At 46.8% G+C, this 27818-nt stretch overlaps 3 protein-coding genes across 4 annotated transcripts; 1 reads left to right on the top strand and 2 right to left on the bottom strand.

Moving 5' to 3' along the window:
- The first annotated feature begins 135 nt into the window (after positions 1-135).
- plekha8 (pleckstrin homology domain containing, family A (phosphoinositide binding specific) member 8) lies at positions 136-8262 on the top strand. Of its 2 annotated transcripts, XM_047039369.1 has the most exons (13): positions 136-394; positions 941-1057; positions 1199-1354; positions 1507-1628; positions 1740-1898; positions 2139-2179; positions 2307-2440; positions 2896-3232; positions 4236-4321; positions 5088-5146; positions 5584-5785; positions 6206-6267; positions 6376-8262. In XM_047039369.1, exons 1-13 carry the CDS (start codon positions 355-357, stop codon positions 6571-6573), a joined length of 1713 nt encoding a protein of 570 aa, XP_046895325.1. In that variant the 5' UTR covers positions 136-354; the 3' UTR covers positions 6574-8262. The 2 variants fall into 2 exon arrangements, with proteins under 2 accessions (XP_046895325.1, XP_046895333.1); XM_047039377.1 differs by lacking the exons at positions 6206-6267; positions 6376-8262 and adding an exon at positions 6105-6199.
- A 1850-nt stretch (positions 8263-10112) lies between these two features.
- colq (collagen-like tail subunit (single strand of homotrimer) of asymmetric acetylcholinesterase) lies at positions 10113-20280 on the bottom strand. Its single transcript, XM_047039581.1, has 17 exons — positions 20062-20280; positions 19280-19389; positions 18660-18767; positions 17866-17910; positions 17529-17555; positions 16335-16406; positions 16086-16148; positions 15951-15977; positions 15773-15817; positions 15626-15661; positions 15421-15501; positions 14991-15087; positions 13879-14015; positions 13662-13781; positions 13363-13489; positions 12757-12859; positions 10113-12626 (listed from the first exon to the last, which is right to left on the bottom strand). Exons 1-17 carry the CDS (start codon positions 20165-20167, stop codon positions 12557-12559), a joined length of 1374 nt encoding a protein of 457 aa, XP_046895537.1. The 5' UTR covers positions 20168-20280; the 3' UTR covers positions 10113-12556.
- A 434-nt stretch (positions 20281-20714) lies between these two features.
- On the bottom strand, positions 20715-27599 carry hacl1 (2-hydroxyacyl-CoA lyase 1). The gene is made up of 17 exons (XM_047039567.1): positions 27309-27599; positions 26974-27078; positions 26840-26880; positions 26646-26726; positions 26442-26514; positions 26294-26371; positions 26068-26162; positions 25805-25917; positions 25543-25678; positions 25206-25311; positions 24832-24915; positions 24605-24706; positions 24256-24410; positions 23218-23376; positions 22895-23002; positions 22380-22566; positions 20715-21327 (listed from the first exon to the last, which is right to left on the bottom strand). Exons 1-17 carry the CDS (start codon positions 27357-27359, stop codon positions 21295-21297), a joined length of 1707 nt encoding a protein of 568 aa, XP_046895523.1. The 5' UTR covers positions 27360-27599; the 3' UTR covers positions 20715-21294.
- Between the last annotated feature and the right edge of the window lie 219 nt (positions 27600-27818).

Raw genomic sequence — 27818 nt, 5'->3', positions numbered from 1 at the left:
TAGCCCACTTGACAGTGGCAACAAATGATTCACTTGCTTAGCTGGGAGCCTCCTCCTGTTTTACGATTGGTTTAGAATGTGTGTAAGTTGCGCCCCATTTCTAAAAGTTTACTGTTCATTGGCGCTGAGAACGATTCAGTGCTCACATGTCACAAGGCAGGGGAGGATTTTACGCGATCAAACTGCATCCGATTCACGTACAATGCTACGTAAGTTACCTCCACAACCTCAATGAAGAAAATGCACAGCTGCTCCAAAATGATACGCTGAGTAGCCTCAGTCTGAGATCTGCTGTAACTCGCGTCTTGTAATTACCTAGAAAAACAAGTAATGAACCACAAGAAGAGATAAACAATGGAGGGGATACTGCATAAATGGACAAATTACATAAGTGGTATGTAGACCTACGCTCCACTCGCTGTTTCAGTCTTATAGCAAGTCTTCTTAATCTAGCTAGCTTGTTAGGTAAGGGTGCTATGCTAATAAAATAAGGTTAGTGTTAGCTCACTAGTGTGAACTGTCATCTCTGTGACTAGGTAGCAAGATGCATAGCAAGGCAAGGCTTACAAGTAGGCGAGAGACAGGGTTATTTCATACTAACACGTTGGCCACGTTATCAGTATACCGGTATACTACATACATGCTAGCTTTTGCTGAACTCCTTTGCATACTGGAAGCTAGCGTAGGTAAGCTAGCTAGAATCCAACATAGTGCTTAGGGACTGTAATTATCACTACACAGAACATAACCTGAGGCTAGCTTTTATGTTACGATGCTCAGTTGCAAACCCAAGATTATGATTTGATAGATAATTCACCCCAATTTATGATTTTGCAAGACATCATCAAGAAATGACTGGTTGCCTCGCGAGAAGAAGTGCTAGCTAGATCCAATCGACACCGGCTTTTGAGGTGTGCTTCATTGAGTGTTTTGCTTGCAGGCTGGCAGCCTCGATGGTTTGTGCTTAAGGGAGGGACCTTGTCCTACTACGATTCTCAAGAAGATGCTTGGAAAGGATGCAAGGGCAGCATTAAAATATCAGTCTGTGAGATACAAGGTTGGTAGATATAGGTTACCACTAAATGGAAATGGCTATAATGAAACCATAATAAACTAGTTAATTACATTATTTTTATAAGGAAACGTGTTAGCTAACTCGTGATTTTCTCCTCCAACCATCAAATTCACGTCACCGTAGTTCACCCCTCTGACTTGACCCGAGTTGACCTGACCATCCCTGGAGAACAGTACTTCTACCTCCGAGCCCTCAACACAGCAGAGAGACAGAAATGGCTGGTTGCCCTGGGAACCGCAAAAGCCTGTCTTACAGACAACAGAACCAAGAGAGAGAAAGGTGGATTTCTGTTGGATTCTGTCAAATACAGCATTTCATAGCATTGACAGCTGAGTCCCAATACCTGATGTGTGCACTGTTCCATATCTCCAACAACTTAAGAGGGCCAGCTCCCTCTTCCTGGTCTCATTTTGTTCTCCCTCCCCCCTCAGAGCTGCAGGAAAGCACAGAGGCTCTGAAAACCAAGATGTCAGAACTGCGGCTGTACTGTGACCTCCTCCTCCAGCAAGTCAACAAGATCAAGGACAGCGACGAGCCAAGGGAATCCGCAGAGGTAACCCAAGAATTTGGGCCTGGCTCGAGGAGCAAAGGAAAATCCCGGCCATGTGACATCTCCCCACTGCCACGGCAGTTTGTAACAGTAGGTCGTGTGAAACGTTCTCAGGCGGGCGAGGACACGGGAAACATGTTGAAGTCCACGTGCACCACCTTTCTGAAGACCCTGGAGGAGTGCATGCAGATAGCTAACCACAGCTTCACCTCTGAGCTCCCCATGCAGAGCCCCCCCGGGTCCCCCCCTGTGGCGGCCGTTAAACCGCTGAAGGTACACCCACCCGCAACCACCCAGAGATAACGTCTCCATTGAGCAGATATATTCATTCAGCGTACACTTTTAACCAAGGAGACACATAGACAGTGGAATGTTTGTGTATATAACAGTATGAAGTTTAATGTTGTCATTCCGACTGAAGGCTATAAGTGCAAATCACACGGCCAAATTCATTGTTTGATGCCTGAAACTAAATGGATGTGGATAAAATGTGATGTTTTGGGTTCTCGACAGGTCAAACCTATCAACCAATCCAATCAGATCCTTGAAAGAAAGTAGGTCACGCGCTTCTAAAATTCAATACCATCACTCAACCTGCTTTTCACGCAATCCCCCCTTTAACATCTTGCTACATACAGGAACTCTCTCTCTCTCAACCCTCTTTGTGTTGTTGTTTTTCAGAGCGGGTGACCCTAGTGCAATCTTGGACAGCGCTTTAGAACCTGACAACCAGAGTCTGAGCTCTGGAGCAGATAGACCAGATGAGCTGGATGGGCCTGACACAGTCCCAGAGAGCACACAAACACACCCAACAGGTTCAAATCCCCCCCCCAACACGCATGCACGTACACACACACAGGATACACTATGAATCTGAATAATTTATCCTAAAGTGAACACCATAAAGGAGAATACTCTGACCGACTGATGTTTAGCTTTAAAACATGTTTATATTATTTTTTATCATCTGGACTCTTTACACATAAGACCTATATTGCATTCCATAAAGGAGAACTATCCTGCAGAAATATTGGCTAATCGGTGGTACGCAGTCATGGTTAAAATAATGCCTTTTAGAGGGTGGGACAGTGATGAATCTCCTGCTACTTTATTGCATTTGCATATTCAATGAATGGACCCTCATTAACTAACAAGCCAAGATGTAATTACTCGACATGACAAATGTTCAACTTAGTGTGGTTGTGGACCAAGCTAAACGTTTGGGTGCACGTCTGTCTGTGTGTGTGTGTGTGTGTGTCGTGGTCCATAGAGAACTGTCCAGCTGGTGAGGACCGACCAGTCCCTGAGGAGATACCAGAAACCCCTACCCAGATTACCCAGAACCCCTCTGAGACGGAACCTTCCGGAGACAGGGAAGAGTTGGGGGAGGAGATGGAGGAAGTGGAGAATAAACAGCAAGTGGACATTACCCAGGAGAAGGAGGAAAAGAGCCATGTCCTGCTTCAGAAGAAACCGGAAGCTGTCCCTTACCAGGCTGAGTCTAAGCTGGAGGAGCAACATTCCCAGGGTGCTGTGCAGCAGCAGGAGGAGGAGCAGGAGGAAGAGATAGAGCAGGTGGAAACCTTCTTCAGCACAATGAGCCACAGGTATGGCAATACGCCTCAGGAGGGTCACATTCTCTAGGTGACTCAGCGGTCCAAAATTCACATTTCGTAAACACGACAGTTAGAATGAACACAGAATCATTATTTTACCAGGTGCTGGTAATGGTTGATATCATTGTCTTTTAAAATTACGAACTGACATCAGTACCACAAGATGTCTATTACTTGAGGTTGTTTAGTGTGTACTCATACAGTATTCTGTTAATGTTGCGTCTGAAATGTTAACCATTAAGAGGACAATAACAGTGCTTGGATTTCAAGCAAAGGTCTGTTTTCCCCCCCCCCCCAAAGAACAAACCTTTTCATTAAGAAGTGAAATGACTAGAATTGAAGTCAGTCTGAAAATCAAATTTGGAGAATGATGATTGTTTTACTTCAGTGTGTTCTCTCCTGATCACATGACACAGAGATGCCCTCACCTGATGTTTGGGTTTGTAAAGTATTTTTTTGGTAATCATCTTTCCTCTTTCTTTTGATTTCACCCGACTCTAAACCCCTTAAGTGTTCCTGAACACTTGGCAGGAAGTTGTCATTGCCATGATGTTCACGTATGATGGCGCTTGATTATTGCTCATGAGGAATTCACCGTCGCTATGTAGCAAGACTGTTGCTGTGTAGCAGTGTGTGGTTGCAGTATTAAGGAAGTGTAGATGCAGTATTGAAGCACAAGATTCAGCAATATCGTTATTTAGGCAGCCAGATGCCACGAAACAGAAAAGCACATTCTAGATTAGTTACCATATCACATAGGAGTTTCCATTCCAGTTAACAGCAACTGTATTCAGCTTCATTTAGAGTTTGATTCTAGAACAATCCCTTCCATCACTGACACAACTGCATGCACTTTGGTGGATCCTTTCTATGTTGGTCTTGGTTTTGATTGTATTTATTTATTTATGCTTGATTCATTGGCTCAAATAAAAGTTTGAAATGCTGGCACCATTCCCTAATATATTCCTTTGTTTGAATCTGTTTCAATTTTTAGATTTAGTGATATAAGACTGGACGACGACTGTGGTATCCCTACTCAAGATTTTTTGGATTCTTGCTATGCGATAGTGCCTGTGTTAGGTAGGACTGTCACACTCTCCACACTCTCCAGTCTCTCTCCTCACCTGCCTGCCTCATCTTCCCGTTTCTTCTGTTGCCCGATGTTCAATGTTGACGTCACTCTCCGTCTTTAATGAGGCTGGTGGAAGCCATTTTAAAACACCGTCGTTGTCACACGCATCCCCCGCCCCCACCCCGATCATTAGTGCATGCGCCTCCGTTCCTGTCTCTGCCTGGTCTCGTCGAGTCTTTTGTTCTGTCTCTCTCCCGCGAGCGTGCCTGCATGTCATTCCTCTTTCACTTCTTTTACGAGGCTTTCTTCATACATTTACTAATTGACTGAATGGCCTTTGAGGTATGTAGGTGTGCGGGTGTGCGTGTGGGGAGGGTTGCATGCTAAACCGTGGTCACCTGTCAGCGCTTTGGTTTTCACACCAAACAAAGAGGTATGACTCGTCATTTTGCCACGCGCAGTCAACGTGACAGCTGTGGTGCGTCTGGAAGGACTCACTCTTCACACAGTATCCCCCCTTTCACCTGTCCTCAACACGAGGGGCCCGCTCTCAAAAGGACCTTCCCCTGCCTTTTCCTTACTGGCTGACTATATGCTCCATCGTCGTTCACTGTGCCTGGTTGCATGTGGTACTTCTTTGTGGTCCGGGTTGAGGTGAACGAATCGGGTTGTGAAATTCTTGTCAATGCTCAATGGTTTAGTGGGGACGGAAACTCAGTGGCCCAGCTGCTAAATGATCAACATGCTCAATGACAAAGGACTCTCTCTCCTCAGACAAGCTGGGGTCCACAGTGTTTGCTCCGGTTAAAATGGATTTTGTAGGAAACATCAAGGTGAGTGTGACAGCTTGTGAAGATGTGACTGCACATATGCTTGTTGCTTATGATAAAAGAGTTATATTTATAGAACCTATAATCGTCTCACTGACGTTGCCATTCTTAGTAGTACTCAATATGACCACATGGGGGCGCCTTATGCCCCTGTTTTTATGTCAGGAGGCCTCGAGTCTTGAATGTTGGCAGTGCAAACAGGTTACCACATCTTAATTGTTCATGGCTTGAAGGTTAAAACTCCGCCTTTCTCAGTTGTCTGTACTGGTATAACTTACAGGAAAGATTCACAACTCAAGTGAAATAATTTAAGTAGACACTCCACATGCACAAAACCCTTACAGTTGGAGTTTACTGTACAGTACATCACAGAACAGAATCCCCAACTCCTTCAGTCCCAACACCTGTGTCTCCACACCCCGTGTGCCGTGGCTGTGTAGAAGATCCACCAGAAGCTGGTGTCCGACCCTGAGAGCTTCCCCACGCTGCAGAGCATCGTTCTGCACGAGGTCCAGACGGGCGTGGCCCAGGTCCGCAACTCGGCCACGGAGGCTCTGCTGTGGCTCCGACGAGGCCTCAGCTTCCTCAAGGAGTTCCTGTCGGAGGTCAACGCCGGGGCGCGCGACATCCAGGGGGCACTCAGTGAGTCGGCTGTCCGTTTAACACACACATATACACCCACACATATACATATATATATGTATATAAATACATACATACATATAGACACACATGCATGCAGACACACACACACACATATATATACATACAGAACACAAACTTGCATGACCCGAAAATTGGTACATACTTTTACGAGATATACCTCACGTACTATTGACTAACTACTGCTCTTATGTTCTAATCCAGTGTTTTCTCAAATGGGGGGACGTTTCCACCTAGGGATATGCACACGTTGCAGAACGTTTTAATCAGTGTTCTGGTCGTTTGCTATTGTTAATAGGAGCAGGACCAAAGAGGCTTAGAAAGTGCCTAGAAAGTGTCCATAGAACCTGTACCTGTTCCAAATGACCCCCCCAAAACAGAGACTTTTCTCCTCCTCAGACAGCGCCTATGGGAAGACGCTGCGACGGTACCATGGATGGGTGGTCCGGGGTGTGTTTGCGGTGAGTACCACCGCCCTCACCCCTGCATTCACACTGTGACTCGACCCCCCCCCCCGTTGTCTGTGAGAGTGTCCCCCCCTCCTGACCGCTCGTGCCTCCTGTGTCCAGCTGGCCCTGAGAGCCGCGCCGTCGCACGCCGGCTTCGCCGCCGCCCTGGTGTCCAGAGCGGGCGACGAGCTGAAGGACGGCTTTGCGCTGGGCATGCGCCGAGACCTGGGGGTGTACCTGCCCGCCATGGAGACGCAGCTGTCCATCCTGGACGCCCTGTACAGCGAGTACAGTCTGGAGTCAGACGAGGTCGTGTGACCCCCCCCCCCCCCCCCCCCCCTTCCCCAGCCCGGTCACAGACGGAGAGAGGCCCCACGTCTGGAAGGAGCCTCACCCTAAAGGAGAGGCCGGGTCGGAGGCCGGAGATCGCGGGGTGTGCTCGCTGTAGGCCTCGCCCAGTGCTGGCGGACACGTCCAGCCTGACAAACTGGCTCTGTTTGGCAGTGACGCACAGCTGCACCGGAATGATAGCGTCCAGCTGTGGTGTCAGAGGAAGGTTTAGACTCTGAGAGTCGTTTCAGATCCAGAAGCAGTAACCCTGAGAGGTTTAAACAGGCTTTTTTTACACATTAAACCGAGAGACAGCCCTGTTAGTCATGTGGTTTGGTTTTTGGACCCTGGTTGAGTCATTCAATCCAAGGGCTTTCTGGAAGAATACTCTATTATGCAAACTCTAACATAGGAGTTTTAACTGGTATTTGTCTTCATTGTCTTTTTCAGTCTATGATTGTGTCTCTGAGGTTACTGTGTTGTATGTTATGTGACGCTTGGGGTCTTCCTCCGGGAATGATTCATTGGAAGATATTCATGTTAACTCTAGCCAATGAGGAGAAGGCATAAACGTTTTTCTGTTCAAATTATAAACACACAGACAGTATGAGCCAAAAGTAGGTGTTTTTGTCCAGAGAACATACTTCCTTTTCTACTTTCCAACATGCTGCAGCATTCTAGTATTGTTTATTGGTTTTGTTTCTTATTAGTTCAGCACTGAAATCTTTTTAAAACCTTTTCTAAGTTCTGGGTTGCCAACTGCACATATTTTGTTTTTTTCGGTCAAGACAAGGGGTTATATATTTGTGTTTTTTTAGCCATGACCTAGAAGATTGAGCTAACTTCCACCAGATAGACTGGCCAATGGGACCAAAGGGATGTGTGGCATGTTCTTCAGCTGCCAACCACACGGAAGAGCATTACTGTAGCAGTCCAATGACTGACCCTCGCTTGGCTCGACATCTACAGGGACATCCTCGACACAGCCTCATGGACCGTTTGGGTGCTTTTTCGCCCGTGTTTACCAAGTGACATTATTTAATAATTTAAGCGTTAATTGTTCATGTTGTAATATCCGTCATTTAAGCCTTAGTTTTGTGTCACATGTAAGGACTCTTGGATCCATAGGGCATGGTTAATTGCATGTTGTTGGCTAGAGATCAAGTTTGAGGCGAGTTTGTTGATGCTAATAACAAGACGTTGATTTAAATGACTTAAGTGTAATACTATTAACCATCGTTAGAAGATCCTGTTGGTTTCTTGTCTCTGTCCTTAACAGCCAATAAGATAGTGTGCAGTAATAACATATAACAATAAAGATGCACGAGTGGCATTACTCTTTCATACTGCACTTAGTTAGCCTTCCATACAGAAAGCCAGCAGCAATTCTCTTTTACAAGTATAGGTTTAATATTCTCATCTACAGATGCACCAATAGAGTATGTTATTAACAGTATTTCTTCACCCTTGAGTTAACTGAGGCAATGAACAACGAAAACCATTTTTTGTAATGGTTCAACTGAGATGTGCAATAGAGATTTATTGTTGCATATCACTAATGTTAATCATGTGAACGCTATTGTAACGTAATATTTCCAATAGATTTTTTATATACAGTATGGATGTAGGTGAGATGTTTATACATAATGTGCTATTAAACTTGGTGAGAAACAGTCATTTTTGTACAGGTATTTTTGTGAATCCATTTCTTGTGGATTCTGTCTACAGATTACTGCAGTAAAAAAGTGTTGCAAGCATGTGCAGGATGTGTTGAAGACGAACACTTCACGATGTACACTACTTGGGCTCACTGAAGGAAACCCAAAAGGACTCATTTGGCAAGTAAACAATGTGTTGTAGCCCAGTCTACATTTTACAGAAGGTGTGTGTGTGTGGGGGGGGGGGGATTGGGGTGAAAACAAGTCCCCAATACTGACAGTGGTGGTGTGTAAGAAAGTGTTTTGAATGCACGACTGTGTTTCCAAAGCAGGACCTGGAGCACCCTGCATGCCGGCCATTCCTCCCTGTAGGTCAGGGATTTTCACTGGGCCCGGGTCGACAGCTGGGCCCCTGGCGGATTCCTTCCCCCAAGGCCTCCCTCCGCCGCCGTAACGCGACACCACTCAACCTACACCAAAACAATCCTGTTTCTCTGGTACAGTCAGCGGCGCCCACAGAGAGAATTTAGCAAAATCATTGAATTCTTTGTTTCAGTGGGTGTCTCAGGTTGACGGGTGAAATTCTGTGGTGGCAGGTTCAGTGGGATTTAGGTCAGATGGGTTGTCTTTAGAGGGGGTGTTTTAAGGACGTGCCACGCCTCATATGGAGCGGAGGAAGAGGGAGGAAAGCCTTAGAAAGATGAAACATTCTTGTGTGCTCGCCTCGGACCTCTTCATTAAGATCTCAGTTGAATCCATTGCGCTGGCATCCAGCTGCAGTATAAAGAAATACCTGCCACAAAATCCAATTGGCCTTCTTAATAAAAACAGCGTGTGTAAGCTCTTACATGGGCATCTCTGCAGGCAAATGACTTTGATGTGATTAGGGAGAGAAATATGGCAGGGTAATGGAGTTAGAGGGCAGAGCCCAGTCTGTCCTCTGCCCCAGGCTGGCTGCCATGTAGTCTTCTACATCAGCGCTCTGCCTCAGCCCTCAGCCTCAGTCCTCTCTCAGCCTTCTGCATCAGCCCTCTGCCTCAGTCCTCTCTTAGCCTTCTGTCTCAGCCTCAGTCCTCTTTCAGCTTCTGCATCAGCCCTCTGCCTCAGTCCTCTCTCAGCCTTCTGCATCAGCCCTCTGCCTCAATCCTCTCTCAGCCTTCTGCCTGTTTTCAACCTCAAACCTCAGCCTCAGTCCTCTCTCAGCTTTCTGCATCAGCCCTCTCTTAGCCTTCTGTCTCAGCCTCAGTCCTCTCTCAGCCTTATGGCTCAGCCTCAGTCCTCTCTCAGCCTTCTGCCTCAGCCTCAGTCCTCTCTCAGCCTTCTGCATCAGCCCTTAGCCTCAGTCCTCTCTGAGCCTTCTGCCTCAGCCTCAGTCCTCTCTCAGCCTTCTGGCTCAGCCTCAGTCCTCTCTCAGCCTTCTGGCTCAGCCTCAGTCCTCTCTCAGCCTTTTGGCTCAGCCTCAGTCCTCTCTCAGCCTTCTGCATCAGCCCTCAGCCTCAGTCCTCTCTGAGCCTTCTGCCTCAGCCTCAGTCCTCTCTCAGCCTTCTGGCTCAGCCTCAGTCCTCTCTCAGCCTTCTGGTTCAGCCTCAGTCCTCTCTCAGCCTTTTGGCTCAGCCTCAGTCCTCTCTCAGCCTTCTGCCTCAGCCCTCAGCCTCAGTCCTCTGTCAGCGTTCTGGCTCAGCCTCAGCCCTCTCTCAGCCTTCTGCCTCAGCCTCAGTCCTCTGTCAGCCTTCTGGCTCAGCCTCAGTCCTCTCTCAGCCTTCTGCCTCAGCCCTCTCTGAGCCTTCTGCCTCAGCCCTCAGCCTCAGTCCTCTCTCAGCCTTCTGCCTCTGCCCTCAGCCTCAGTCCTCTCTTAGCCTTCTGCCTCAGCCCTCAGCCTCAGTCCTCTCTCAGCCTTCTGCCTCAGCCCTCTGCCTCAACCATTGCCCCAGTCCTGAACTCTCCATCAGGGCTTTCTGGAAAGGACATTGCCTGATCCATGCCCCCGTACAGAGGAGGACCTGTGCTCAGTCAGTTTGCCAGCACATCCGATGCAGCGCTTTACGGGGGTGTCTTGCTGACAGCACCTTTGCTCTGCTTGAAGTACATCGGGTGTTTCGCAGCAGGGACTTGTCTCTGAGAGAACGTCAATAGCGTTTCTATCACCGTCTGTCCACCCCCTCGCACAGCCTCCCAATCACTGTCCATGGCTAACGACAGGGAGAAGTCTACTCAGCACTGCTGACTAACAACCTGGGTCTGAAGACAGATTTCCAATAGGGAGGACGGGTCATTTATACGATTTTTATTTTGTCCACAAGTACATGACAGTATAAAATGTGTGGATTATGAAATAGACAGAGTTTTCACTCTCTGAGTAGGACAAAGCATACGGCATCAAGCATTGTTTAAACTAACGTGCTATGATGTGTTTTCAGCATTAGACAGTTCAGCATACAGAACCAGTATGATACAGTACTATTGGCCAAACATTATTATTCAATATTTGTGTTTACGTTCGGAGGAATAAGTAATACATTAACTTCTGCCACACATACATTTATATCACGTTTCACTGCACTGAGACTAAATGGAGCTGTCCCTGTTTTTTCCCAGTCTCAAGTTAAGACATCTCCCATGTCGACGGTTCGCTTTGTTGACAGAAATTAGTGATATTTCACAGCCTACTTTGGCACATTAGTTGCTTTTCTATCTCACAAGTCATGACTGAGGGATCAGAAACAAGCAGAGCTTTGGAACAGTCTTGAAATGACAGAGGCCTATTTGCACATCATTTTTTAAACAAGCAACATTGACCTCTTTTAAACAACCTCTCACCAGTGTAGGGTGGTGAAAGGTTCCATTTGGCATCGCGACCCATTGCTTTTTGAAAACACACCTTAATATCTTATTTCCACATTCAGACACTTAGTACACAGGACACAGCAGACTACATCTCCACTCCATCATTTAGAATTCAACATCAGAGCTCCAGGGAAGGTTATGACAGAAGGACCAGTTGAACAGGTATAAACAGTACAGTTATGAGAATGTGGGAATTGATTCCATTGGAGCAGCATTTATAAACCATTCCTCCTTCGCTAACGCAACACTTAAGAACCTGTAATAACAGTACGCCAGCCATCACGTAATAAACCATTTCACAATGCAACACTTGCAGTCAAACTTCATTTCCAAACAGCACTCCATCAACATCAAATGTAAGCACTTATTTGAGTTCCTTTAACTTTGTGCATCACCAGAGTGCAGAATCTGTCCGACATCTACAGTGACGGAGCAGATCTGCACAACCTGCTGCCTAACGAGAGCTACATTACCTGGAGGTTCCTGAGTAGTTCATCAAATGTCTAATTGCTACGGTGACTTTGTCTGGACTCGGACCGCCTCTGTCAAGCACCATCCACAGGCTAAAAGAGGGCCTGTTCTGTTTCCAGGAGAGGCCTACGGTGAAATCTCCTGGCCTATCAGTGAGGCGGACCCTTCCACTGTCCATCTCTAGTCCTATCCGCTTGCTAAGAGGAGGCTCTCTGTCGACATTGTGTCGGAGAAAGTCCTGTCCTGTCTATATTGTCCTGACATCAGCTTCTTAATATATGCCTCCTTTTGACAACTCCGCATAAAACATTTCGAGATGTTGATATTATTACAGAGATATATATATATACACTTAAGGTATACAGTACAAAGCAGTTACATGACGATAATAAGTATTGTGGTTGGTTACATGCGTTCGGTAGTGAGAGCTGTTGCCATGGTTACAGCAATCTCAGCCCCATGCAAGTGCTGCGCAGCGTCGCCATTCAGTGCCCAGCACCCAAGCCCGGGCAATACCGAAGGGTCTCCTTTTTAACAGTGCTATGTCGAGGTACAAGTGTGTGTGGATCCGGCCCCCCCCCTTCCATCCACACGTCTCTTGAAGCTCCCCCAATTGGCTGGCTGGCTGTCCTTCATTTGACCAATCCTAGACAGGCTCTGGTCTCATGAGGCAGGGTGGGGAGGGGGCATCTTTAGTCCTGCATGAGTTATTTAAGACAGAGTGCAATCGTCCTGTGCATTTCCTGTGACTGGGTGAGTGGGTGACCCTGCGACAACACCCCCAGTAGCTACGTGGCTTCTCAGCAGCGATAAAACAGAGGAGTAACGTTAACAGCGTGTTTGTCGTTTGGTTGTGGATTTGTATGTTGCCACTTCCTATGAAGTCTCTTGTTTGCAGTGTTGTTCTTCTTTTTTATATGTTCTCTCTTATTTTTGTAAATGTTTTGCTTCGAGCAAACAAGATCCTGGCAAACCTACTGTACCATCCCGCTGGGTTCTCATGTGAAGTACTTGCAGTTTGTCGAGTCGATAACACAGTATGCGTTACATCTAAGGCGCCCGTATGACCTGGAAACAGAAAGCATATCAAACCCAGTCAGTGACACGTTCAATGACTACCGACGAGTGACAGTGCTGCAGCTGACTAGCCACAGTTGTGAGGGGGCGTTAAAACACAAGGAGGTGCATGGGTACGAACCCTGGAAGATAGGAATTGCACGTCTGGTAGCCAAAGTCTTTTCCGTCGCACTCTTCCACCCCTTCCCAGCGATAGCCATCTCCACAGTATGCATGTTTGCACTCTGCAAAAAGAAATGATGGCAGGTCAAGAGATGATATGTTTGCTAGTGTGTTGACGTGTTTGCGAGTGATTATACATGTGTTTGCCAGTGTGTTTACGTGTGTTTGTATGCCTGTTTGTTTGTGTGTACTTTTTTCTCTGTGCATGTGTGCATTTCCGTAACATGAGTCCTTAGTGTGAACCAGGGGCGATTCTAGGATCAGACCTTTAGGGGTGCTCAGCCCCCAATGAGAATGTGACATGAATACAGTGCCTTGGAAAAGTGCTAATAAATCCTTAATTTCACTGGATAACAATTAATACATTTATGTATTATTATGCAAAATATTGAATGAATGAAAAAACTGAAGATGTGCCTTTCTTCATGAACTACCAGCATCTAATTATAATATTATAATTTATTTATGCCTGAGCACCCCTAAAAAGGGTCTAAAATCGCCACTGGTGAGAACCCACAGAAAACCCAGCAAAGCTGTGACATTTGGCTGTGATCATGTGACTTACTGACGCAGCCGTCGGTGACGACGCGGTTGTGATCGTCACACTCCTCCTCGTTGGTGATCTGGACAATCCCGTCGCCACAGTAACCATCGTCGTCCGGAGCGTTCTCCATAGACTGGAACGGTGTGAGCTGGAAAGAAGAAAGTCTGTCAGAGTTCAAAGGAAATCTCTAGATCAACGAGAAAGCAAGTTGCGTAAAGAGAGGCCTTATCCATGGTGTAAATACAACACAGGTCATGGGACAGGAATGACGCGTGTGTGTTTCAGACGGACTGTGTTGATATTACATTTGAATGCGTTACCTGAATTGGCAGCCACCCGTCAATGTCCTTGAAATACAGGGATCTTTGGTCTTTCCGAAAGGCGATTGCGTTGTCAGTGTTAAGGCGGTCTAATTCTTCTTCGTTGTCTACGACAAAGATCTGAGCGAAAGGCAAGCATAAGAGGTTGAGTCAGTGTGTAAGCAACAGTAATTTGACATTTGCTCCTGAGTGAAGTTTATTCCTGTCGCTTGCTTACCGCTGGCACTTTAGGATAGTTGCTCCTGGAGTTATGCTCGTCAAACAGGGGACTTTTGACACCTACAGAGTTGCAGTCGCATCGCCCAGGGGGCCCTGGTAGGCCCCTCTCACCTTTCAGACCAACCATGTAAACCCCTAAACATGTATAAAAATCAACACTGATTGTAAAAAATCTCTCTTATTTATGGTGTATAAATGCTATGTACTGTATCAAACCTTGGGTGATGTGAACCTCAATAACCAGTTAAGGACTCTTAGTTTTGTTGTGACAGCAGAGGTGTGAGTGTGTGAGCAGAGAGGTGGTTATGTAGGTACAAGGCCAAACTGACAGATCTTGAGCTGTCGTAAACACAACCACACCTCTGTGAAATGTTCTATCTCGGTCTCATCTATCAAGACGGTAGAGCAATCGACTTCATTTGCCCAGAAAGACAGCAGCTGTCCTTTTGATGATGTGGTGACATCATGTTTGTAAATCTTTAAGTAGGGTGGACCTCTATCAATCCATTTTAGGGACATGATGTCATGACTCAAACTTCCCCTCCCCTAACTGTCTGGTTCACCTCGGGAGGATCGAGTTCCCCCGAAGCTAAATTCGCTCGGCTGTTATTTCCTGATCTGCTGTAATACACGAGGGGCTGCAGCTTTTCACGCTGAGAGGACGGCCTTTCCCACAGACACAGAGCCCACAATGTGTGCTCCCAACAAACCATTAGGCCAGAGTCTGACTCAATTCACTGTGATGAATGTCAAGCATTCAGGTAATACGGGGGTCAGGTAAAAGGGGGTCAGATGGCTGAGCTGTTAGGGAATCTGGCTATTAATCAGAAGGTTGCCGGTTCGATTCCCACCCGTGCAAAAATGACGTTGTGTCCTTGTGCAAGGCACTTCACCCTACTTGCCCCGGGGGGAATGTCCCTGTACTTACTGTAAGTTGCTCTGGATAAGAGCATCTGCTACATGACTAAATGTAAATGTAATACCGTGTGCATTGTTACAGAATACAGTCCAAAAAAATCGAAAACAACCGAATTCGCACAGCAGCAGTAAACAATCCCATACACAAAAGAACCATCCCAGAACACACTGACCATGATCTGAGGTTCCTACCTGAGGCTGGTATACCAGGAGGACCAGGGTGGCCGGGGGACCCCTGGGGGCCCGCGGGCCCTAGAGGGCCTATGGTTCCTGCATTTCCCTTCCCGCCCTGAAGATCACACAGACGATCACATAGATCACATAGATCACATAGATCACATAGATCACATATCTAATCAAGTATTTGTCAGGGTTAGTCTGACTAAATGGGTTCATCTGACTAAACGGATTCGGATTCAGCTCTGGAGACAGACGCACAGACGTGAAAACAACAACAGTGTTCCAGAGATCCAAACATTTCACAGAAATCTTGTGACACTGCATGGTGGGGAACTTAAAATAGAGGATTGGGAAAGGTGTTCCAAATTAAGCCAACATGACTTCCTGACAGCCCGAGGAACACATGATATGATATCACGTCCAAATCCGATGTATCCCTTACCTGTTTACCCCTCTTCCCTGGGCGGCCGGCTGGGCCTCTATTCCCCGAGAGGCCCGGTTCTCCTTTCGAACCCATTTCACCCTGACAAACCAAGTCATTCACTCAGGTCAACAACCACACAAACAGCGGACACTGCAATACAACTTTGGTGATAATAAGGATGGAAAAGCGTTGATAGTTCTTCCTAAATGAATGCATTTCTCACTTTCTGTCCAAGCATCCCAGGGTATCCCATTGAACCCTGCGTGGGGGAAAAGAAGAGAAAGTTAATACATTTCTGTCTTTCCTATTAGTATTACAGTTGACTGTGTCAGTGTTGGTGATCTCATAGCTATGTCGTAGCTCCACCCACCTTGTCTCCTTTGATTCCGCTCTCCCCGTGGTCTCCACGGGAACCCTAATGAGACAGCAAAAAGAGTAACACCTACTGTTGACTACTGGAACATCCTACATAATGATAATAACCCACTCCCCGCCCATGATGTCTGGACCAGGGTCCTTTCATCAGGATGATAGGAGCGACCGCTCACCTTTTCCCCTTTGTATCCAGGTAAACCCTAGAATAGAACACACACATTTGGATTTGAATGGTGTGTCCTGCAGATTGGGGTGTTCATGTCTGTTAATGATGCCGTTGGGTTTTTCACATAGGATCCTTCACATACCTTGGGGCCAAAGGGCCCTCTTGCTCCAGGTAGACCCATCAATCCAGGGTCCCCTTTCTCACCCTGCCCCCCACAAACACACGTGAGAAAACACAGTTTTCTTATCTATAAAGTATTATCTGACATGATCTACAAAACCTCAAACGCAAAGGGATACGCTGATTGTTCCCATTCGATCGCACGCACACGTTTACTATTTCACGTGAGCTTTACTGACAGGTCTGCACAGAAGATATGGGACTTACTCACTTTGGGCCCATTGGGTCCAGGCCATCCAGCAGGTCCCTGTCGCCCTGGGAGACCAGGCGGACCTGTTCTTCCCTGTTGGGGAGATGAACAAAACCACTAGAACCTGGTCCTGAGATGAAGAAGCTGAGCTGACAGAACTGTTCAGCGACTTCCTGACCTAGCATCAATCAACCACTTATGGAATCAGAGATCTGAGCCAGTATAAGGGGCAGACAGCTATCACTGACCACCAGGTTTATAAAAGAGGGGAATGAAATGACTAAACGGGCACACGGTGTGTATGTATTGTGCTTAGTTGGACAGGATGGAGATGCTGACATCCTGTCTGCTGTGTGTCCACCAATAGCACATGTGGAGGGAGGATTACTTTAACGAGCCCTGTCACTTTGCTCTCTTTAATTAAATGATGGGCTGAATATAGAACAGGACCCACTGCTTGTGGGAAATAAAATGATTTATAGCCTTGCTGAAGCACTAAGCTAAATTGCACTGCAATGCTGCAAGGCTCCTCCAGTTGAAGAGCAGCCACTATCCTGTTCCCATCGGGAGTGCTTGGCGGTTAAACCACAACCACTGATCGTTCAGGACCTCACTTCTCCCTTGATGGCCTTCATCCAACACTGTCTCCTTGCCCTGAGAGGCACGCCTGTAGGGTTCTGTCCTGCCAGTCCTTCTGTCTTTCGAAAAGTGGAAGGGGGGCCACAAGACAGGCATACTGGAGGACGGATAGAGGCTGTGTTGGAGGCTGGAAGTTGAAAGCTGATGGGCAAAGGCTGGAGACTGGAATCGTGAGGCTGGGGGTTAGAGGCTGGAGACTAGAGTATGGAGGCTGGGGTTTAGAGGCAAGAGGACAGGGAGTAGGGTCTAGAGGCTGGGGGGTTAGAGGCTGGAGGCTGTGAGCTGGATGGGTTAAAGGGGCTGAGAGTGATCAGGACCTGCCCTTCTGTCGGAGGACATCCAGAGTGCTTCTGCCTCCAACCTCAGCACAGCACATCCCTGCACCTCCACCTCTCCGCAGCTCTGCGTCCTCTACGATGTGCATCCTGTCAAGGTTGCGAATGCTCTGAATCTCATAACGCGCCGAGCAGCTCGCACCCACACAGGGCGCCCATATGAGTTACAGCAGGCCCTCAATCTAATTTCTGAGCAAATCCACTTAGTATAGAAAACCGAGTGATTAATGGCGATTCTCACCTTTTGTCCTGGTCTTCCAATTTCTCCCTAGCAACAGAATGTGTATGAGGGGGAGAGAGAAACAAGACATTTACACCAAGGTTCTTTCCTGTCATGGCAGACATGAACGTGCAATCAATAAAATGCTGACTGAAAGGGTAACTGCTTTACCAAACAGAATGAATGGATAACATTTCAAATTGAATTACATGCAGTCCTTTTTCAAAAGCAATGTTCCAAAGGGATTACAGTTGTCCTCTAACGGTGGACAGACGAATCCTGAATTGTCAAAATAAATGACGACCATATCTTTCATCAATTATTTTCCTAGAGTGGCGACTCTAGCTTCCAAACGTACCTTCTCTCCTTTCGACCCCTTCAAGCCTGGTAAACCAGGGGGACCCTGAAGGAAGCAAACACAGCTATCACCAACTGTTTTTTTAGACAAGACTGGATTGCTTTTGCACAACGTATTGCCCATTGTGTCTAAAACCCCAATTCATTAGAGTTCCCCTAAAGTCTGCTTCACATCGACAGTTTCAGTTACCTGACACAGAGCTGAATGATCAATACTGATTTGGAAATGTGCCTTGCTAGCTTCCTCTCTGGTATAGGCTAGCTCCGTAATTTGGATGACAGGGTTCTGGAACTGGATAGCATTAGGCTCTCTTGCAATACATTGACCATAGCTGTTGAATGGAAACAAAGCGCACGCACACACGTGCACACGTTTCCAAGCGGACAGACTCTTGTTTGGTTCTAAGAATGGTTTGTGTGTGTGTGTGCGGAGAGTGTGGAGTACTGGCAGGCAGTGGAAAAAGGCTATTTGCGTCGGAGCTAAATGGAGAGCGTTAATGGCCTGCTGTGTGGCAGGGGTCGGAGTAATCCCCGTCCCCTCTTCCGCAGGATCTCACACGGGTCTCGGATTGGAAAGCACCGGGTCTCTCACCTCCTCACTAAAATGACTTCCCTCACCTGTGAACTCAACTACGCCCACAGCTTAGGCAACCCTGCAGGACACAATAGACTACCTGAGAATATTCTATTAGCCACTGATGGTCAACTTTTTCATACGTTTAGCTCACAGTAGGATTTCTTGAGTACCATTGACTGTGGGACTGGAAAAGGGTGATTCCAGGCTTGAGCTCCTACCTGAGGGCCCGGGGGGCCAGATATGCCGGGGGGGCCGATGGCACAGGAAAGTCCCTTCTCCACGTCGGTCTCCTTGTGGAATCCGTTACTTGGCATGAATTCATGGTTCTAGGCAAATCAAGCATTCAAGTAATTATGTGTTTCTTGAGAAGTCCTTGATGAATTGTTCAGCATGTTCAGCTTGTTTACAGGATGGACTCAATTCTTTTGAGATTGCAAACAACACACTCATTGGTGGTAACACGAGACAACTGGCTGGGGGGGGGGGGTCTATCAACGATAGGGGTCTATCAACGATCTTTAAATCTTTCTTCTATCTGCAAGTTTCTAAAAGTAATCTCTCCACAGATACTTCCACACCTACGGCCCAGCATCCTGCGGAAGGCTTGCATCTGTAAGTACATCCTCCACTTCTCACCTCCGAAGCGCACCAGTCAGCATTATGGTGAGCCGGCAGCAAAGCTGGCACCTCCTACACACCTCTGTCATGACAAACCACCGGCGCTCTCAGCCAGAGGGCAAGAGAGAGGTGGGAAGAGGGGGGAGCAGTTGGGATATCACCCAAGGACACATCAACAATCGGACACCACATGAGGAGAAGTCACATGACTTGGACTCACTTGACCATGGCGCCGCCAAAGCGCTGGGGGAGGTGGGAACAGGGGGGGTGGGGGCGGGCTCAGCAAGCAGCACGGGCTGAATCTTCTCTGCTCGTCGGGGGGCTGGAGACCTGTGTGAAGTGTACGGACGTGAGGGTTAGTCATTTGAGAAACACAACGGGGTCTGCAGATCTCCCCTTACCCCGAAATGATTTGTTGTGATGAAATACGGCAGATAATGTGTCATGGATGTGTCTCGTCAGTGACAAATGTCAGCCTAGCAGTTTTCAAACGAGCAGGTGTTCTGGCTTCTCCAGATCCACTCACACACTGGCAGATCTTATCAACACAGACACAGCAACTGAACATCGTACCAACAATATGACAAAAGACACTTTTGTACAACGACAACCCCAAAATTCAACAAAACGAGGGAAACCTGAAATCTGCTGTCAAAAGCCAAAGTAACAAAGTGGAAGTCCATCAACTGTCAAAGCATCACACAGTCAGCTTGTTTTGGCTAGATACCGATATGAAGTAGCATATGCTCTCCTCATAGAAACTGTAGACGGCTTTGCTATTAATAGAGCTATTTCCATTCTGACAGCACTCTTGTGTCCACAAATGAAAATAAATAGAACAATTTATTGACACATTCGACATGGGATGGTATGCCGAGACATCCACACACGTACACATGTGCAAACACACACAAGCACATATAAAAGCTACACACACATGCAAGCTCGTAGGTTTGCACGCATGCACACACACAGACACCTGCAATAAATGCATGCACTCACCTGTTGGGAATGATAAAATTTCCAAAAAAGAGGACTGGGAGAAAACATAACAAAAAGATAGTGAGAGATAAAATCCAACCGGTATGAGGTGCATGCTGTTCTTCATTCAGTACAGAAGTCTCTCTGTAACTTGTTATTCTCATCCACAGCAGAGTACTCCTCTCTCACTCTCTGATACTCTTCTACTACCGTTCCCTCCCTCTCTCTTTCTCTCAGTATCCCCACGCAGAGGAGGGGGGGGGGATGCCAACCAATGCCATTAAATCTTTCCCCCTGCATCGGTGTGCGCTAAAATTACAAGAGTCAGCTGCCCTTTGTGCCAATATTAGAACCTTACTACTGCAGGGGTGCCTTTGTTATTCCTTATGCTCATGGACATCCTCACATTGTGGGAGATGCTATTGGACACTGAAAGCTGGAGACGAGCCATACACTGGCGGGCTACGTGCAAGTCGCTCTCGTAAAATTAAGCGCAGCTTACTCTCGCAATAGAACGCAAATAACCTGCACAACTATTATAATATGACCTTGTCTTCAAGCGTTTAACTACAGAATAAAACATTATTCAGAGAAGTAGGTTTATGTGTTTTATATTATTTTACGAAGAAGCTTCTGTAACTCAAACATGTCATTACAACGCATTACATCAGACATTAGCTTACGTTTTTATTAGCATCTGTACGGTCTATCATTTATCAGTGCGCGTCTGATGTTCGTGCAACAGACGTTGCAGATCGAGACTTCTCAGTTGACACGCAGTAGGAAAAGCAGATCGTTCTCTTGAGTTATATCGATCTGGTCCCCCAACAACCCCGGGCCTCAGCTACCACACAATTAATTGTCTGCATTTACAGAAAGAGTAGCCTAATTTAATTATGTGGATATCGGTCAGGGGTGCAAAAAGCGTATTTCAAAGCTTATTCAAATTCAAGTTCTTTTTTTAAAAGTACGTAAAATGCTACAATATATTTTATATTGCAATGATTTATACGAAAATAGTTCAGACATCAATCATATACAGAATTAGAGTTAATACTACTGTGTAGTAAACATGGATTATTGTCAACATTTCATAGAAACAGTTAATTGCATATAAAAAATTACAAACATAGCCTCATAGATCTCTCCATACATAAGCGATGAGAGAGACACTTAATATTTGAGCCGAATTGAGTGATTCTGGAGGAAGAAGCTGGTGCATCTCAGGACATCTCCTGCAGAGGCCTCTTCAGTCTACAGGTTAGAACGAGTGAGCCAAGGAAACTCCTAGAAACACAGACAGCAAGCAAGACAACAAACAAGAAAAAAAACATGGGAGAGTGAGAGACATCCTGAGGTATTGCTATGCCTGAAAAAAGTTAAGCAAGAATTCCATAGAAGTGACTCAATCTAGAATGTTCCATCACCAATTACATGTGACGTGAATAAATGTGACATCCCTGAAGCTCTTCTATGCATTCCTTGCTGTAGGCAAGGTAGGCAAGGTATTTTGATCCAGGGCCAGCCCAAGCCTTTATGGGGCCTCAAGCAAAATTGATGTGTGGGCCCCTCAGCGTCGCTTAAAAAAGTATTTATATATATTTTTATTACATTAAACTGTAAATTCATGTGCTCTTGGGGCCCCTTTGGTAGCCACAGGGGCCCTAAGCAGCCGCTCAGGGCCCCTGTGTTCGCTTAAGCCTTGTGCCGGCTATGTTTTGAGCAAATACAACCAATATCCTATGTGTTCTCCTATCTGTTAAATGAGGTACAGCTCTGTGGCCCTGGCTGTGTCCACGACCCGTGTGTGGGCCCTGTGTTTCAGCAGACCAGAGACCAGCTCAAGTGTCCCACTGTCACCATGGCATCCAATCCTCAAGCATGGGGGTTGCTTGGATACCTTCCACATAAACAAAAGGAGGTTCACCCCTCTAATTAAAGGGGTTCTTCAAATAGAAAGGCCAGATTGGTGTGATGTGGCGGGATTGTCTGTGGACTACAATGGTTCTGAAGTGCACCTGGAGTCGAGGCTTACCGAACGCTCCTGTCAGTCACACAGTCCTTACAGAGTTAAAGAGACAGCCTTACAGCGACGGAAACAGCCCTAGAGACAGAAACAGCCCTACAGAGACGGAGACAGCCCTAGGGATAGAGACAGCCCTACGGGGACAGAGACAACCCTACTGAGATAGACAGCCCTAGAGAGAGATACATTGACTTGGTCTGACTTCGTCTGCCGTTTCTTCCCCCGAACGGCCGTCTTCTCCCCTTTCTCAAGAGACACACCTCTCCGCATGCCGGAAGGCCTGCGACGCAAGCGTGCCCCCGGCCCCAGTCACCTGTTGCTTCCTGTCCGAGGCGGGGTCGATGAGGACGTTGATGAGGCTGGGCCGCTCCCACTCGCTCAGGCTGAGCTCCAGGGCCCTCCGCAGCTCCTCCTCCGTCCTCACCAGGAAGCCCTGGCCCCCGAACGCAGTCATGACCTCATCGTAGCGGGCGTCCGGCAGCAGGGTCACTGGCGGGGCACTTGGGGTGGACACAACCAAACAGGATGAGTATATGTTTTGTTTTGATTTGATCTGTCCTCTCATTTTATTGATAGGACAGTTGATGAAAGACAGGAAAGCATGGAAGGGGGGGGGGGGGGGGGGGGAGACATGCAGAAAATGGCCTCCATTCGAACCCTGGCCCATGCGCCTGGGATTAGCCTTAATGGTACGTGTTCCCATCCAGTGAGCTACTGGGGCACCCGAAAAAAAATTCAGACGAGAACGTCCCTCAGTGGAATCCTCCAGAACATCCTTGCAGGGTGTTAAGGCACAGAGCATGAGGACACCTGGGTCATGTGACTTACACTGTGGTCAGATCTCCCATCTTCCCCATCACTTCCCACGTCTCAGAGTCCACTCCACTGTAGATGCCGTTGTTGTTGACCACAATGATGATCACAGGAAGCTTGTACCTGATACAGAGGGGAGAGTAACAATCTGAACCTTGCGGCTTTGGGCTGATTTAGGTGCAGTTCTACCAGCAAAGGTGAAGCCCTCTATGACACTGTAAAAAGGACGACACAAATGACAACTGATTTGTTATGATAGTGTGAATCATTCCTCGACCTGAAGGCCTGTGTGGTGAGGAGGTAGCGGGACAGAGAGAGATGAGTGAGACGCTACACACCTGCACATGGTCTCTACCTCCATACCGGAGAAGCCAAAGGCACTGTCCCCCTCCACGCACACCACCCTCTGCCCCGTGCCGTTCCCCCTCTCCACGGCTGCGGCCGCGACGGCAAAGCCAAGGCCGACCCCCATGGTGCCAAACGTGCCAGCGTCCAACCTGCCCACAAACACACACCGGGTTCGCTTACAAGGCCACACATCCACATGAGTTCCAGAGGGTCATGACATTCATGAGCAACCACCTAACATGACATAACAGTATTCAAGGCGATGACCAAACTAGGGATGCACCGAATCCAGGATTCGGATTTTGACGAATATTGGGCTTTTTGATGGGGTTCGGTTTCGGCCGAACCTTAGAATTATTTTCCACCGAACCCTACGCTTGCACAACGCGCGCTACGCTGGTCGACATAATGACGCCAACGTTGATTACGGGAAGGTGTTTACGTAGGTGGAGCGTTCAATGCAGTAGGCTGAGAAAGTGAAAATGGAACTCGTGAGCAGAAAAAGTGTTGTTTGGCAGTACTTTCAGTCAAAAGAAGGCGATTCAAGTCGAGCTACATGTTCAATTTGCAATGCCAATTTGTCTCGTGGTGGCAAGGACCCTAAACAATACACAACATCTCCGCTGTTAAAACATTTGCGTATGAAACATCCAAAAGAATTTCAAGAAATCTTAAAGGCTAATATTTTGGATATTGATTGGATCTTGGGATAGGCTTATGGTTATTGTCAAAATCGTTTTTCCCACTTGTCTTCCTGGCATAACGTTGCCTTTTCTTTTTTTTTACAGTAAAGAAAAAAACTAAAACACTGCTGTGGACGTTGTTTACTTCATTAATGTGTTTACTGTGTTAATGGACTGAGGATGGGAGTAGGATTCGGTATTCGGCAGAATCTTAACCAGTGGATTTGGTATTCGGCCGAACCCCAAAAATCTGGATTCGGTGCATCCCTAGACCAAACAGGGCAGAGGCCAACAAACGTGAGGTGAATGTAACCTTTGACCTCTGCCTGAGCGGGCATGCCTTGCCTGTGTCTGGGAAGGTAGTTGTGTAGCATGGTGCGTCCGATGTCCATGGTATTGGCACCCTCGCTGACGATGATGCAGTCGCGAGGCAGCAGCTGGGCAATGTGGTGGAACACGTTGTAGTAGTTCATAGGCATGACCGAGTGGAGAGCCAGAGCCTGGAGAGGCAAGAATTAAGGCAAAAATGAGGACAACATTTCCCCGACTCGAAGTTGGACGACAATGTCATTGTGCAAGTGTCATGTCTACAGAATATCTACATAATTATGTACTTTAGTGTAGGAGGAGAAACTTCTCAATGTGTATTCTAGAGAATTCTAGGAGGAGACATTCTAGGAAGAGTAACTCACACCTTGGATGATTTTGCATTAGCGGCCATCTTGTCTTTCAGGATTGTCCACCACTCGGCGTCGGGTGGATATATCCAGCCGTCTTTGCGAATGTGCTCAAGGAGCTGACGACAGTAGCAACAGCCAGAGACAGTTAAACACAGCAGCAACTCTCCCAAATACTTCGAAGCTACTAAAGGGTTATGTGGTTGTGTGGATCGGGTGATCTATGTGGGTTTTTAGGGTTTACCTGAGTAACAACAGAGTTGATGTCCCCGAGGAGAGCAGCAGCAGGCTTCACATTGTTCCCCATCTCCTCGGCACAAAGGTCAACCTGGACAGAAATAACACACATGCTATGTTACTACAGCATACCAGCGGTAAGCATGTGGAGTCCATTCTGACAGCTGGAGACCTGGCTATTGGCCAGCTAGGACTATGGCTGCTGTACCAAAAATGATGTGCGGTTTCAAAGTTGATTTCAGACTTTCTTTTATATAACACCTCTATGTTAGGGAATGTGAATATTTCACTTCGCTCCACCCTTGCACTTACCGTCCAGGACTGTGAAAGATCAAGCATGACTTCTGCAACGAAACACGGCATGTTCTGCCCCTACTGTACCTGGATGACTTTTACGTCCGGGTCAAATCTCGGAGGGAGGCCAAAGTGTAAGATCCAGTTCAACCTGGCACCGAACAGCACCACAACGTCTGCCTGAAGAAGAGCTCTGGACATCAGAAGCATCCATTAAGAAACCGGAGGAGAGAGGGAAAAAAAATGGAGAAAAGACAAAAAAGAATGGACAGAGAGAGAGAGCGTGTTCAATAGGAGAAATTGCGCATGGAACCACACTCAGCCTTTGTTTCCTAAACAAACGCACACTTTGCTGTGAGATACTGTGAGAGGTGGCGAGTGGGGAGGGGATACTGCCCGGGCTGGTGAGGGAAGCTAGGCTGACCTGGACCGAGCAGCAGACACACAGTTGGGATGGTCGTCGGGCAGCACTCCTTTCCCCATGGGAGTGGGCAGGAAGGGAAGACCACAGCTTTCCACCAGCTCCCTGAGAGAAACCTCTGCTCTCCCATGGGCTGCGCCTGTAGGGGGCGCCATTACACGGAATCATTCATGACTTGAACCGTCGCCGTTGCCTTTGCTCTGAGTGACCCGAGTCGGACATAGACTAGGTACAGATTAAGTAAACATAGGAGATTGTTTGCTACCTTTGCCAATGATGAGTAAAGGCCTTTTGGCTCCTTTCAAGACAGTGAGTGCTTCGGTGATTGCAACAGGGTCAGCCAAACTCACTGGAGGAGGTAGACAACAGGACACCACTCTGGCCCCAGATAAAACAAGGAAAACGTTCATTCAAATCATTCAAATCAATGATGAACAAAGTAAATGATAAAAGTTTCGATTATGAAATGATGCAGCAACACTTAACAGATAAGGCCATCCCACACAACTTCGGTTGATGAAAACACACCTGACTTTGGTCCTGTCCACCATGGCATTGACCATGTCTCCAGATATGTCCACGTAGCAGGCACCTGGGCGTCCATACATGCTTGTGCGTACCGCCTTTGGGGGGGGGGGGGGGGGGGGGGGGGGGGGGGGGGGGGGGGGGGGGAAACAAAACATGAAGTGAGACTTGGTAGTACAGTCTTGCAAAATTGTGCCCTTGAAGGTCTGAATAAGATAGATGTAATTACCTTTTCGACAACAGATGGGATGGCCCCCAAACTGCTTGGCCGGGCAGAGAACTTGCTGTACAGTCGGCATGCTTCCACCTGAAAGACACGTGTTCGTTCAACTAAGACGCTACTTTTTAGAAAAAGTAACAACAACAAAAACACTTACCTGAGGAAACTCTTGAAATGCCCCTGTTGTTTCCTGGTTGGAATCTGAGGAGCCTCCAATGACGACCACGGGCCTACACAGACAGAAGCAGTGAATGAGTGAGTGAGTGAAACAATGAGAGAGACCTGCTAACAAACTCACAGGAATTTGAAGCATAAAAGACAAATCTTTCATGTGTAAGGTATTATGTTTTGAAAGTCTTACCAGCAGTTCACATTGGCATTAGCCATCCCACCAAGTGCATGAATGAGGCCAGGCCCAGACACAACCAAACAGGCCCCTGGACTAGAAGAAAAAACGAGACAGTACTAAATGTACAAACAAACAAATTATGTCAAAATAGTGAGTAAAATTTGGGTTCCTTGGCACCTAAGAACTTGATTTATCCTATGTCATACCGTCCAGTAAGATATCCAACTGCAGATGCAGCATAACAAGCCTGTTGGGTGATACACAGACTATTAGATATAATATTAGGACTAGATGGACAATAGCACCCTATATTAAGTGATACTAAATGAGTTATTCTTACCGCCTGTTCATTGCGCATCCCTATATACTTGATTCCTGAAGCCTGTGCAGCCATTGCTACTTCTATGATTGGAACACCAACTATTCCAAACATATAGTCTACATTCTGCCGAAAAGAAAGTCACATTCACATGTCACATTGAGTTATGGTTTCGAGTAACATTTTTCAGTTGAAAGTAAACATTTGGCCACAAATTGTGTATGCTTGTGCTAACAAATTTAAGTTCAATGACCTTTGGTACACTTAGGCTAATTCCTGCGTAGTTTAGTGTGTCATTGCAAGGGCACAAATAAATCACAACTTTAACGAAACAAACGAAATGGATACAATCTTACCTGAGCTTTTAATGCTTCAGCAATAAGCTGAGCCCCAGTAACCTCTTCCATGGCTGTCCCTCGAACCCTAACTCTAAGCCCGAACCTTGATTTTACGCTTCCACTATTACGTCTGTCTAGCCTTTCAAATGTTATATCCACGTTTAGCAAATGTAATCCGTCCGTTTTCTATTATGTACCGTTATTCTGTAAAACTACAAACTTGGTTGTGACCAATAACTTATCTCCAGTTACTTTACAAAACTAATAAACATTAACGACCCGCTGCAGATCACTTCCGGGTGATTCTTAGCCAATCGGTGCACCAGAGTACATGAATGCAATACTGCATCCATTTACAATAACATTCCAAGTAAACCATTCTACAGTAAAAGTAAAGCACTTTGCTTCTGAATTTGATGATGCACAGACCGACATTTAGAGAGTGCAAAAAATGGATGGAAGAAATAATAATAATCTAATTGATAATATCAAGAACATGAAAATATCATGTACTTTAGATGAATAATC

The sequence above is a fragment of the Hypomesus transpacificus genome, chromosome 2 (genome assembly GCF_021917145.1).
Source record: "Hypomesus transpacificus isolate Combined female chromosome 2, fHypTra1, whole genome shotgun sequence".
Lineage (NCBI taxonomy): Eukaryota > Metazoa > Chordata > Actinopteri > Osmeriformes > Osmeridae > Hypomesus > Hypomesus transpacificus.
Note: the sequence above shows the minus strand (reverse complement) of the source record. Positions and strands in the feature narration are given on the sequence as shown.

Excerpts from the sequence above, each read along its gene's own strand:
- plekha8 (XM_047039369.1), top strand. The coding sequence starts at position 355 with ATGGAGGGGATACTGCATAAATGGACAAATTACATAAGTG. Across the intron at positions 1,058-1,198 it reads ATCAGTCTGTGAGATACAAG|TTCACCCCTCTGACTTGACC; the intron begins GTTGGTAGATAT and ends ACGTCACCGTAG. Across the intron at positions 3,233-4,235 it reads TTCAGCACAATGAGCCACAG|ATTTAGTGATATAAGACTGG; the intron begins GTATGGCAATAC and ends TTCAATTTTTAG.
- colq (XM_047039581.1), bottom strand. The coding sequence starts at position 20,167 with ATGAAGAACAGCATGCACCTCATACCGGTTGGATTTTATCTCTCACTA. Across the intron at positions 19,390-20,061 it reads AATTTTATCATTCCCAACAG|GTCTCCAGCCCCCCGACGAG; the intron begins GTGAGTGCATGC and ends CACTTCACACAG. Across the intron at positions 17,911-18,659 it reads CTGGCCCCCCGGGCCCTCAG|GGTCCCCCTGGTTTACCAGG; the intron begins GTAGGAGCTCAA and ends TGCTTCCTTCAG.
- hacl1 (XM_047039567.1), bottom strand. The coding sequence starts at position 27,359 with ATGGAAGAGGTTACTGGGGCTCAGCTTATTGCTGAAGCATTAAAAGCT. Across the intron at positions 25,918-26,067 it reads GTGGACAGGACCAAAGTCAG|AGTGGTGTCCTGTTGTCTAC; the intron begins GTGTGTTTTCAT and ends ATCTGGGGCCAG. Across the intron at positions 23,377-24,255 it reads AACTACCTTCCCAGACACAG|GTTGGACGCTGGCACGTTTG; the intron begins GCAAGGCATGCC and ends GTTTGTGGGCAG.